Source organism: Pieris napi, chromosome 16, assembly GCF_905475465.1.
Source record: "Pieris napi chromosome 16, ilPieNapi1.2, whole genome shotgun sequence".
NCBI classification, from domain to species: domain Eukaryota; kingdom Metazoa; phylum Arthropoda; class Insecta; order Lepidoptera; family Pieridae; genus Pieris; species Pieris napi.
In genome coordinates, this window is record NC_062249.1 from 4,719,549 (window position 1) to 4,732,309 (window position 12,761).

General features: G+C 32.6%; 1 protein-coding gene across 3 annotated transcripts; it reads right to left on the reverse strand.

The window, feature by feature from the left end:
* Nucleotides 1–4,523: 4,523 nt before the first annotated feature.
* LOC125057307 (carbonyl reductase [NADPH] 1-like) lies at nt 4,524–9,718 on the reverse strand. Of its 3 annotated transcripts, XM_047660921.1 has the most exons (4): nt 9,519–9,604; nt 5,907–5,959; nt 5,046–5,683; nt 4,524–4,793 (listed from the first exon to the last, which is right to left on the reverse strand). In XM_047660921.1, exons 3-4 carry the CDS (start codon nt 5,677–5,679, stop codon nt 4,588–4,590), a joined length of 840 nt encoding a protein of 279 aa, XP_047516877.1. In that variant the 5' UTR covers nt 5,680–5,683; nt 5,907–5,959; nt 9,519–9,604; the 3' UTR covers nt 4,524–4,587. The 3 variants fall into 3 exon arrangements, with proteins under 3 accessions (XP_047516877.1, XP_047516881.1, XP_047516878.1); XM_047660925.1 differs by lacking the exon at nt 5,907–5,959 and having other exon boundaries at nt 9,601–9,718; XM_047660922.1 differs by lacking the exon at nt 5,907–5,959 and having other exon boundaries at nt 9,540–9,659.
* Between the last annotated feature and the right edge of the window lie 3,043 nt (nt 9,719–12,761).

Below are 12,761 nucleotides of genomic sequence, written 5' to 3' on the forward strand. Positions count from 1 at the left end.
ATGCCATCGGGTCCGCTCGACTTATGGATGTCCAAATCTAAAATAAACATAAATTAACGTTTAAGAATAATCAAAATAGAAATTAACTTAATCTCGTTTTGATAGATTTTAGGTGAAATTTGATAAATGCTGAGTGTTTGCCTTTTCAGTAGCACATTGCAGTATTTTTGTTGTCTTTTTAATTGTATGTAATCTTGTACTGCTGAGTTAATTTATTTTACTTTTAAATTATAGTGTTCCATCCAAACTTGAGTTTTTGTAAAACAAATTGGTTTTATCAGCCTTTCGATGTTTTACAAAAAACATCAATGCATCGAGCATATCAATACATCTTCAAAGCATCGGATTCAATGTATCGCATTGTAAACATCGATGTATATTGAATATCCTTACTAGTTCGAGGTTTATAAAAATGGGTTATAAAAAACCAGACAATGTCGGGAGGTGGCAGATGAAAAATCGACTATGATTGATTTTCAATTATAAAAAAATTTGATTATTAATCAATTATTTTAAATATATCGCGTACAAATATAGATTTTTACATTAAAAAAAATTGATTTGAATAGATTTTTTTAATAATAGATAGAGTAAAAATTTACCTATTTTACATTTTCTTTTAAATACTCACAGAATTTTTGAACGCTCTTAGGGTCTGTGATGTCCAGTTGATGGTATTTCGGACGCAGGCCTTCTTTGTTAAGTTCAGCGACTGCATTCTGACCCCTCACCCCGATTTAAATCTCTAGAGGTAAGGTAAACGTCACCATCAAATCGCCTACAGAGACCACGTACGATGGCAAAACCGATTCCTTTATTTGATACGGTAACAACGGCTACTTTAGTGGGCATTTTTCTGAAAACTAACATTGTTTTAAAAAATAATTTACTATCTTAAACTATCTCACCTTATCTTATCTTTAAGCATAATATTTATTTTTATCACATCCGATTCAAAGTACCTGATTACTTATCTGGAGTATTTATAAAAATAATAAATTGGCCGTTTTAGTTTTAACTATGAAAATTATGTATAAGAAATAAAAAGCTCAAAGCAGGACGTATTCACATATTGAGATATCTTCATATTCTTGTTTATCTTATTATCAAATGATATCGTAATTATGAATTAACGTATTATGAATATTATACTACATGGTCTAAGATCCCGATATACAACGACCTTCACCGAGATGCTTATTTAATGAAACATTGTATTTTATATTTAATTTAATATGTCAATAAATTAATAATATGATTTAAAAATGTACTTAGACAACAAGAATTTATGGATAACAATAGAAGTTCAGTTAATTTTATAAAAATAGCTTAATTGTATGATACATAATATTTCAAAACATTGTATTATATTTTCACACAAGTTCATCATTACCTAAAAAAAAATAATCTATCGAAGGTGACACAGTTATCAAAGTGATTGGTAAATATTTGATCTACGTCGCGTCATTTATTTGTAAATTGGATTTTTCTATAAATAAATGACTTGATAAAACAAAAAATATTTTATCGGCTACATGCCAACGACATAACATGTTATATTAGTACTTGACTTGTCGGATTGAAGGTCTTGGGAGGCAGAGGATAAAGTAATACAAAAAATGTAACAGGAAAAAGAAACTCAGATGAACACCTAAACAGGGCAGAAAGTCATATGAGAGTTTAAGAAACAAAGCAGCCTGAGAATACGTTTAGTTCTAAGGGTGCATCCACATCTGGCGAATATGCCGCGATTGTGCAGTTCGCGAGCAGTCACGGCATATTCGCCAGATGTGGACGCACCCTAAGGTGGATGGGCTTAACATTTTTAAAGAATTATGTTAGAACCTTACATATGTATGAATCTCTCATATTGACTAACAGACATGTCATAAATAGAGGTTTTCAGGAGAGCGTAGTGAATGTTTGAATCTCTCTAGAAATTAATCTAATCACTTTTTCGTATTATTTTTTTGTCTGAAATGATTTGTAAGATATGTATTTGAAATTTATGATTCTATTAGCCATTTGTATATTTATACTTGTTTTCATGAAAAACTCGATATATGACTGTTTCTACATTATAAGTAATATAACCGTGTCGATCAAGTCTAAGTTAACCGTTTATACGTAGGAGATATCAAATCAATGATATCAACTAGTTTTTTTTAAAGTTATTTTAAAACGTGCAATTATAATACGATTTGAATATTCTAAGATTTTTACCCTTAAAAGTAAAAAATATACTTCTGTAGACAAATCTCTTCATACGGGGTTATTTTTATTAGCTCTACCTACGACTGCTTTAGGGGAATATAAATAACGACACGCACTGAATTAAAATAATCATTAAATAACATTTTCAACTAAATAGGTTTAGTTTTAAACAGGCAAAATTAAATAGGAACTTAAAATATAAAATAACGGTACATTTAATGCTTCACAATCAACTATTCTAAAAAGAGATTAACAATAAACTAATGTACCTAATATTTTAATTATCTGAAGATATTACTAATCTAATTATCATCGCAGCTTCATTCAGACTGATTAGTCTTATTATTTAATTTATAAACTTATTTATTATTATTTTTCAACATAAAAATAAATTGAATTAGTTTTTAAGTTATCTAATTAATTATCTTCGTCATCACCCTGGACTTACTTAGTATGATTAAGGTTTTTATAAATATCATGATACTTTTGTGGAATTATCATTGTGTCACACAAAGTAATCAAGTCCTTGTACCTACTTAGCTTCAGTTATCGCGATTGGCTACCTGTATAACTTCTTTAGTATGATCTCTTGCTCTTTCTTATAAATAAAACATAGCTGTACAACTTTTTGATGGATTCTTCTTCTTCTTCTTAAAGTGCCTCTCCACTTCTGGAGGTTGGCGGTCAGCTCGTCAAACTCCTTCTTATTTTTCGCCAAGCGCATCAGCTGTTCTACGCTGGCCACTCCCGTCCATTCTCTAATATTGCGGAGCCACGACTTCCTCCTTCTGCCAGCGCGTCTTTTCCCCTCGACCTTGCTCATCATGATTACTTGAACAAGTCGGTACCGTTCGTGTCGAAACTCATGTCCCAAGTAACTTATCTTCTTCTTTTTAATGTTCAACGTGAGTTCTCGAGATCGTTTGACGCGCCGTAGAACTTCTTCGTTCGTGACTCTATCTATGGACATAGCTTATCCTCAGCATTCTTCGGTAACACCACATTTCAAAGGCGTCAAGTTTCTTAATGGTTGCCTCCTTCAAGGTCCAAGCCTCGCAACCATACATTAAAACTGGCCAGATGTAACATTGAAGCATCCTACTTCGGAGGTGCAGACTGATGTCCTTGTTGCAGAGTACCTTTCTCATTTTGTTGAAGGAAGCACGAGCAACTTCTATTCGGGTCTTCACTTCATTTTCAGACTCCCATGCTTCAGTCAGCCATGTGCCTAGGTACTTGTATTTATTAACTCTCTCTAAAGTAGTACCTGCCACCGAGATTGTTGGGTTTAAGTCTTCTCATCTGCTAATTACCATATACTTGGTTTTGGCGAGGTTCATTGATAGCCCCGCTCTTTGATCTCTTGCTCTTTCTTATAAATAAAACATAGCTGTACAACTTTTTGATGGATTCTATTGAGCTCCTATTTTTCTTTAAATGTAACTTATATTTTAATTTCTCACTATCCAATGGTGAGGTACTTAATGTTTTTCATTGAGTGACTTAAGTCACACTGATCCTTTTTCGGTACGAGTAAACGAATGTTTAACTGTTGATTGACGATATCTTTAAATTGCCTTACGGATGTAGCTTTATCTTTGGTTATTTGTTGTTCATTACACCATACAAATCAAACTTTTTTTTAAAGTCAAATCACGCTCTAAATACTGTTTAAAAAAACAAGCCTAATTTCTACCTAATTAAGTATGTGGTGTTTGTTATAGCTTATTATAAATAAGTATGTATTAAAAATATAAATGCGAGGCTGTGGCAAATCAACGTGTAAAATCCTCGGAACGGTGAGGTCGCTCCGGGAAGCCTGTGAAGTGCCCAGAGACTTCTGTGCTTCTGGAAGAAGCTAGGCTGGCTAAATTAGCCAGGACTTTTACGCACAACGGACCAATCAGGAGTCTAATTGCGGAAAAAGGAGTCCTACAAACCTAACCCCCAGCTTATAATAAACACCATATCGATGGTAATCAATACTATCATTTAATGTAATGTCAATAAATGAGTAGTGACCTAGTTATAGTTGAAGCCACATGTTACCAGGAGCTATATGTGAAAAATTTCTCAGGCCAAACAATTTATTAGGTAATGGGGACTTTTAAAAGAAAAGTAGGAATCTATGAACTTTATGCTATTAAGTATTGCATGACTGTATTTTTATGAGTATTGTTTTACTTTATAGAAAGTTAATCTATTTATGATTCTATTATTAAGCTTAGCAGAACAAATTTAAAATTTTAAGCTGCTCTTTCAAAAAAATCAATATTAATGCTATTGTTATACTAAGTAATTAAATATACTTGTAACATTATTAAATTTTATTATTTAGAAAATTTACATATAATATAAGATTTATTATAATCTTTATAAAATATAGTCTGGATCAGCCAATTCCTCTTCCCAACTGATTGCACTCTTGTCCTTCCAAATATACTGCCCTTTAACAGAGTCTGGAGCATCTAATGCTAAGTAAACCGGAGCACGTGCTGCTTCATCAATAGTAAGTGGTCCCCTATGTAAAGTCATATCAGTGGCCGCATAACCAGGGTTCACTGCATTTACTATAATACCTAAAAAAAACATATTTCTAAGTAAGTAAAGTTATAACAAAGACAGGTTGACACAAAGATTGATGATAGCAAAGAAATTTAAATTGTGGAATGCTTAGAAGGCTGTATTCCGGTGGATCCATACATTATAAATGTACAACATTTTATTTTATTACATACTTTTAATGTATATATCTGTTTACATGTCTATGGAATAAAAAAAGCTATATTAATGTCATTAAACTTGACTAACTTAAATAGAGAAGAAATTACCTCTATCAGCATACATTCTTTGTTGTACCTTGGACAATGCTGTTATAGCAACCTTAGCAACAGCATAGCTTGAATTTCCCCAGTCTGCTGCCTGAGTGCCTTGTTTTGCTGCCTCAATATATTCTTGCATCAGGCTACACAAGCCTTCTATAGTTAGATTAGGGTCCTTAAACCGATTCCTCAACTTCTCACTCTTGATTTTAGTCAAATGGCCACAAGAACTTGTTATGTTAACTACTCTTGCACCTTTGCGTAAAATTGGAAAGAGTATTTGGCAAGTCGATAGAACAGAGAAGAAATTAACAAACAAAGTTTGTTCTGCCTGAACTATGACAGGTTCCGGAGCATTAGTTTTAAAAGCAATAGCAGCATTGTTCACTAGAATATCTATACCCCCATAATTTTCTTTCAAATGATCACGCAATTTTTCAACGCTCTTAGGGTCTGTGATGTCCAGTTGATGGTATTTTGGTCGCAGGCCTTCTTTGTTAAGTTCAGCGACTGCATTCTGTCCGCGATTTATATCTCTTGAGGTAAGGTAAACGTCACCATCAAATCTCTTACAGAGACCACGTACTATGCCAAAACCGATTCCTCTATTTGATCCGGTAACAACGGCTACTTTAGTGGCCATTTTTCTGAAAACAAACATTATTTAAAAAAGAGTCATTTAGTATCCCACCTAAACTTATCTCTGATTACTCATTTGGAGAGTTTATAAAAATAATAAATGGGCCGTTTTAGTTTTAACTATGAAAATTATTTATAAATAAGAATTAAGAAAGCTCAAAGCATGTCGTATTCAAATATTCAGAAATGACTTCATCTTCTTGTTTATCTAATTGACAAATGATATCATACTTATTATTAATATTATGCTACACGACCACAATTATCAAATGTGTAAACTATATCGACGCCTCCTACGCATAAAGTCGTAAGGCAAAAAAAGCATTTTTTCAGGAGAGCAATTTTTGTGTTCGTTAATGATAAACTTAATTTGTTAAACATTTTTAACCGATATTTTTGCACTATGCGATTAATTATTAGTTACAAAACATTGCTCTCAAAGCTGGATGCTATAAAAAATTATATTTATGCAAAATTACTAATTTTAGTTACATACGACCTTATACTCACTAGAGAAACGTCGTATCTTATTGTTACGACTTTATGCTTTTAATCAGGTTGTTATAAACAACGCGAATAAAGTCGTATGTTTGAATTACGACATTATGCTACGTGTAAACTGCCATATAGGTATCTCGAAAAGGTGGTCGTATGTGGTGGTGGTACTTCAAGAATAAAAACAACAAAAAGTGTAGGCTAAAACTAGCTTTATTAAAATATCTATAAGTATAGGAACATAATGCAGTCTTCTCTCATTACCATGAACAGTATAATAAACGTTTAATTAAAAAAAAAATAGCTTCACTAATAAAATTAAAACTGGCCAGTGAGTCTTTGGAGCACAGATAGATTAATGAAATAAAAAATGACTACAAATAAAAATTAAAAATAAGACTGATAAATCAAGTTAAAGGAAACAAAAAATATTTAAATCTTCAAAATAAAATGAAAATTACTTTAAATTAGATATTGAATCATCTTATACATAATAGAACTTTAGATTTATGATAGAATAGCAGTGATGTAATTGACGGTTATTCAGAGGAATCACTACTGTTCTGTTCTGCAACATTGCCGCTGTGTGACAACTGTTGATAAAAACCATGGTACTCTTGAGGTATTATACGTCCTTGACAAAGACTTAATAAATCATTAAACTTTGCTAATGTAATAGGTAAATGATCAGAGTAACATGGACCTAAAATTTCTGTATGTAATAAATTATTATTTTTCCTTCTTGATGAATAATTTTTTTTGGTTATTAAACTCATAATGTTATTTTCCGTGAAAACCACTGTGCAGGAGTATATATAAGTTTATTTTTTGCATTTCTCTCAATCAAAGCATGAACTGAGTCGGCTTCATTTTGTGTGTGCCCGCGCTCTTAAAACCTATGAACTATCGTTATACAATACTTTTTTGCTACATAGGTATAACATGCAAACACAATACGGTTTCTTCTTCTTGACTAGCTAGATCAAATACAGTAAAATTATAAATTGACAATTTTCTTTTATAATAAAATAAACCGACATTGCCATGGGGACAGTTTACAATTTTTTGGAAATCAAAACACGCCGTAACTATTTTTCCTTTGCTTTCCAAAGCTTCCTTTTTATCATTTGCCTTCACTTCTCTAGCTTTAGTCTTGTTTCGCATGTGAAGTTCTTGTTTTTGTTTTTCTTCTTCTGTCATTGTATTTAAGTTTGTATTGTATATATGGCACTCATTGCAGATGTCTTTTTTTGGTTTGTGAAATGATATATTCAAATTTTGATTTATGATATCTCGATACTGTCTTACTGTCATTGCTTTTTTAGTTATATTTTCAATCGTACACTACTCATTGTATAATGAAAACTTTTTTGTAAATGTTAGGTCACTCTCTAAGTAAATTTTAGTAGTGTCCTAACGCACATAATGAGATTCAATAGGCTGGAACGTTTTGACATGCCTTAAAACACTCTGTTTCATTTCGTCGTCAATAATAACAGTTCTGGTACCACCACGCCGATCAGGAGAAACAGATCCACCACCTGAACTCCATTTTGCCAATGCTGTTTGAACAGTTCTCTCCCCTACAGAAAGTGTGTTTAGGAACATCGTTTTGCAGACAAACACTCTAATAGGTATGTCAGAGTTTGGTTCAATAAGAGGCAAGCAATACTTAATGGATTTCTTACGTCTAGAAGTAGAAGGATACTTAGTGTCGCCTACTTCGGTATGATTGACGATGTAATCCCATTGCCGACAGTGATCTCCAATTTGCCAAAAATAACAAAATATACGCTCCCGTTCTTGTGCATTAAATTTTGTAAAAGCAAGTAGTCGGACATGGTTGTTTCAAAATCTTTCCATCTCTTTGAACTCCATTTCTTCTTAAATAGGCTTTCCCTAAATTTTTTAAACATTTTCTTTTTACGTCTTTCCCCTCATCACGGCGACGGTGACGCTTTCTTCCAACTCTGCCTGACGGTGTACTTTCATTTGACGAACATACAGAAGAATCCTGACTCGAAGCGTTACGAAGCTGTGGTGTATTGCCTCTACTAACACTACTAGTTGAACCATAATTATTATCATCATAAATAGATGAGTTTCTAAATAACGGAGTTGAAGTGGCCACACTGTACTCGAAAAAATTCGGGGAGGGCATTGGTGTTAAAGAAGGTTCTATTATATCAGCAGAAAACTCTTCAGCACATAGCTCTGAATCCATACATCTTATAGTTTTTTCATTTGGCATAGCAGACGACAGTGACGATTTTGCTTCCGTATTAGACGTTACCTCGTGAATACTTGTTACAAAACTGTTTTCAATATCACTGCTCTTTTATTAAAAGAGTGCCCAAACATCGTCTTGTACAGATTCCACTGGTCTTCAGCTTCAAGTGGCACCGGTTATTCTGAAAATATTGAAGTCCAATTAGTTAAAAACCTAGAGAAAAATACATAAGCAGTTATAAATAGAATTAAAAGTTCAATTTTAGTGATATTTTAGCTACAATTGAATAGCAGATAATCGTATCTTCATTATATAACAAAGCATAAAGTCTTATGTCTGTGATCCGTCTTTATACGTTTATTTATCTTTATACTACAACCACGCGTATGGTCGTAAGTGTAAGTTACGACTCCTAGAATAAATTTTTTGCGTAGTATAAAGTCTTAACTGACCACTGCTAGCGACTGAATCCGACGTATATAGTCGTAACATAGACCTTCCGACGTTATGCACCGGGACTAAATTTTTTTTGTCGAGGTCTATTAAACACTAACACTTATTAATATAATTTATTCGTATGATGGTATCTCACATATAAACAAGTGAATTATATAATAATGTAAGAAAATAGAGTAAAACTTACCATTTCCAAAATTTTCGTCGGCCGTCATTACTTCGCTGTTTGGATTGGGTTTATCTAACACTAATTTCAAAATCTTAGACGAACGTAGGTTGCTCATTTCACTAATTTATAATTGCACACGTCCTAACGAACAAAAGTAAACAAAAACAACACAACATCAATATTATTTTCAACATTTAAATTGGAGAGACTTTGTGCATGCTAGTTCGTGTCATACGACGTCGGTACTGCGCTCTGTTTGGCCGGCTGAGGTCCAATAGATCGGAGCGCATCGTCGGAACTATAAGCGCGACGATTTGCGCGGGAGCGTTCAAATGTTACGACTATTATCAATTCAAAAACTCATTATTTATAGAAAATATTAAAATTTGGGTTTCAGGATTGTGTATTGCTGTTTAATAGTGTTCTTATGGCACAAAAAAACAATTTTACTCAAAAAATGTGTTCCGACTTTATGCGTAGGAGGCGTCGATATAGATCTTGAATCACTTATTACACTTTAATTTCCTCTGTAAAGTAGTTAAATAAATGACTTTAATTCACAGTTCACTGATTACCATATTAATATAAACTTCAGAATTGTTTGGCCTCACTCCTCCGCGTGCAGCATGTTTTATACCATTTTCCAGGGTTGCCAACTCATACAAAATGTTCCCCCTAGGACCAACTTCAAATACCCCTAAATGTCGATCAAAACCCCCTAAATTTTTTGTTGTACAATTGGTTTGACAGGTAATTTCAAATATGAATTAAAAATACGTTGAAGTAATAAAAAATAGCTGTTGTATTTATGTAAGTACATATTTAATAATGTTTAGTGTAATATATTTATATATTATGTTAATCAATGACCGAATAGTATTAATGATAATAACAATGAGATGAAACGATTCTTATTTTTTATTTCTTTACTGTTCTTTCTTCGAATTCATTCATTTTTTTGCGTTTTCGTCAATTTCTTTTCTATCTGTTCTGTTACAGTGAAATGAGACAGAATTAAAATAGAAAATGAATTGCTTCAATGTGCTTTTTTCCTTCAAATACAATATTATTTAATGTCATTGGGATAAGCTTCAAATATTTAGTTGAAGGCATTGGCATGGATATAGCGCTGGGTTTTGCTGTTGCTGATATTTTTGAAATCGTATATATTGACGATTGATTGTCAGAAGGAACAACTTTGACACATGAAATTATTGCTTTTCAATGTTTAAGCTGTAGCCAGGCTTGGTGTTTATATTTGGTTGTTTGTTGATAGCGTTTGAAGGTTAATGTAATAGAATCGTGTGTTTGTAGAGAAGAAAATTCTTGAACAAAGTACCGCCAAAAACCCCTGGACCTCTTGATTACCCCTAAATTTGGGGGGGAAAACCCCAAGTTGGCAACACTGCCTTTTTCATTACTTAGACACCCGAGTATACTTACTCTGTGGCACATCCGCGCTTTTAAGAACATGATTATTAGATAATAACTAGCTGACCCGCCAAACGTTGTTTTGCCATGTATAATATTATTACTAGGGAACATTTTTTTAGTCCAATAAAACATCTACAATAATACAAAATATGGGCTGATCGTAGAGGGGTGAAAATTAGGGGTAGTATGTATTTTTGTATGCTGTTTCATAAAAAATAAAAATTTGGGGGTGGACGGACCACCCTTAACATTTAGGGGTTTGAAAGATAGATAGTAACCGTTTCTCAGACTTACTAAATATGCATAAAAAATTTCATAAGAATCGGTCGAGCCGTTTCGGAGGAGTATGGGAACGAACATTGTGATACGAGAATTTTATATATTAGATTATATTTTTTTAACTAAAATTTAACAGGATTTATATTAATAAACATTAAAAGCTACCGCCTTTCCTGATAATGTTTGCGTCCGGCAAAATATACAATGACTTCTAAATTACGATATCGCCTATTTCAATAATATTTTATTTTATTCCTTTTAAGTCCTTTCATGTCCACAATAATCAATAATTGTAAAAACTGTACGAGATCATCATAACCACAACAGCAAATGAGTATATATGCCTTTCATATCTATATGTAAAACATAGAAATATACGTATCATTAACTGATACAAAAAAAATATAAAAAATACAAAATTTGTAGATCTTTTTATTGCCTACAACTTTGCCATTTAACTTTCTTCGGTAGGACTTTTAGTTTTGCCGGAAATCGAGATAAACCGTTTTTTACCCTTAAAACTCCCCCCCTGCCCCTTCCCGACCTCAGATCGACCGTAATTTATTTTTCCTTTCATTTTGATCATATTCCCCTCCTTTTCTAATGGGTTTTTAAAGGCTATCTGCACTGGTCTATGAACCGAATTAAGTCCCCTAATTATTCTAGTGATATAAAAATTAGCCAAGGATGAATTTTGTCAATAGTAAAAACACCAGTAAAAGGTCGAATCTCTTTTCGAGATAAAGGGGTGACATCAATGATAATATATCTAATATCTGTCGTTACGTTTTATTAATGCGGTAGTGACCACGAAATGGGACCTAATTTTCTACTTCTGCCGGTTGCGGGAATTGCTCTCTCCACTCGTACTAAGTCGCCAACATTAAATACAATACTCTTGCTAGACTTACCAAAACGTTATTTTTGTTTTAACTGATTTTTTATGTGTTCTAATATTTTCAACGTCTTCACCGACAAACTCATTTTTGATATAGAAAAGCAAAAACGCTTCAGAAGTTCCTGCTAACTTTACGCCGAATAATGATTGTGTTAGGGTTTTTCCAGTTCCCTTACTAAAGGTAATAGGTAAAGGTAAAGGTAAGGTAATATTGAGTCTAATTCTCATAGTCTAAGTCTCATTGTAAATACATATATAATATGTTGGTAAAATTACCAACATATTCATCCCAGGAACATTCTGGTTTACCATGGTGGCAGTAAGAGCAGCTAACAGCGTTCTAATAATAATAGGGTTATCGTTTATTAGGGTTTTAAAAGGTACTTAGAAAATATTTATGGATAGCAATAGGAGTTCAGTTAATTTTATAAAAATAACTTATTTGTATGATAGTTTTATAATTATTTCAAAAGATATACAGGGTGGCCAAAAAGTCGTGGATCAAACGCAAATAGGGGATAGATGAGGTCATCAGCGGCAAAAAATTGTTCTACGGGAGGTCTCTAAGGTCAACTCCTGCAGAGTTATGATATATTTTGGTATTTATATGAAAATTGACTTTTTTTTACTAATTCTTCTTAAAATTCGAAAATATCTACACCTGTATCTTTCTCATAATATCCACTAGATTGGTACTGATGAGTTCTTGCGTTAGACATACTATTTGTAGTTGTTTATTGAGTGTATTCAAGATAATATTAAGTGATACGATATAACATTTTTTTCAAATCATAAATTTTTCTTTACTTTGGACCCCACTGTAAAAAAAAATTACTCCACTGAAAAGTGACCCTATACTACAAGTTTTGGCGCATTTTATAGGGATTCTGAAAAGATATTACACGTGGCCATGAGTCGCTCTAATATCTTTCTAGGAATAATTACAAACAACGATTGTGAAATAATAATTGTATTAAAACAATTATTTCTCAATGGTTGTTTGTAGGAAACAAAATATTTTACAATAAAATATGCTCATAATTCCTTACTCTGACCATAATACTTAATCTGCACCGTCTAATCAAATTTTTACGTAACCTTCCAGCCATCTGTCCAATTTTTTGA

Bases quoted from the DNA above. Each gene is read 5' to 3' on its own strand.
- LOC125057307 (XM_047660925.1), bottom strand. From the start codon at position 5,679: ATGGCCACTAAAGTAGCCGTTGTTACCGGATCAAATAGAGGAATCGGT. The intron at 4,794-5,045 runs GTAATTTCTTCT...TGTTTTTTTTAG, and splicing joins AAGAATGTATGCTGATAGAG to GTATTATAGTAAATGCAGTG.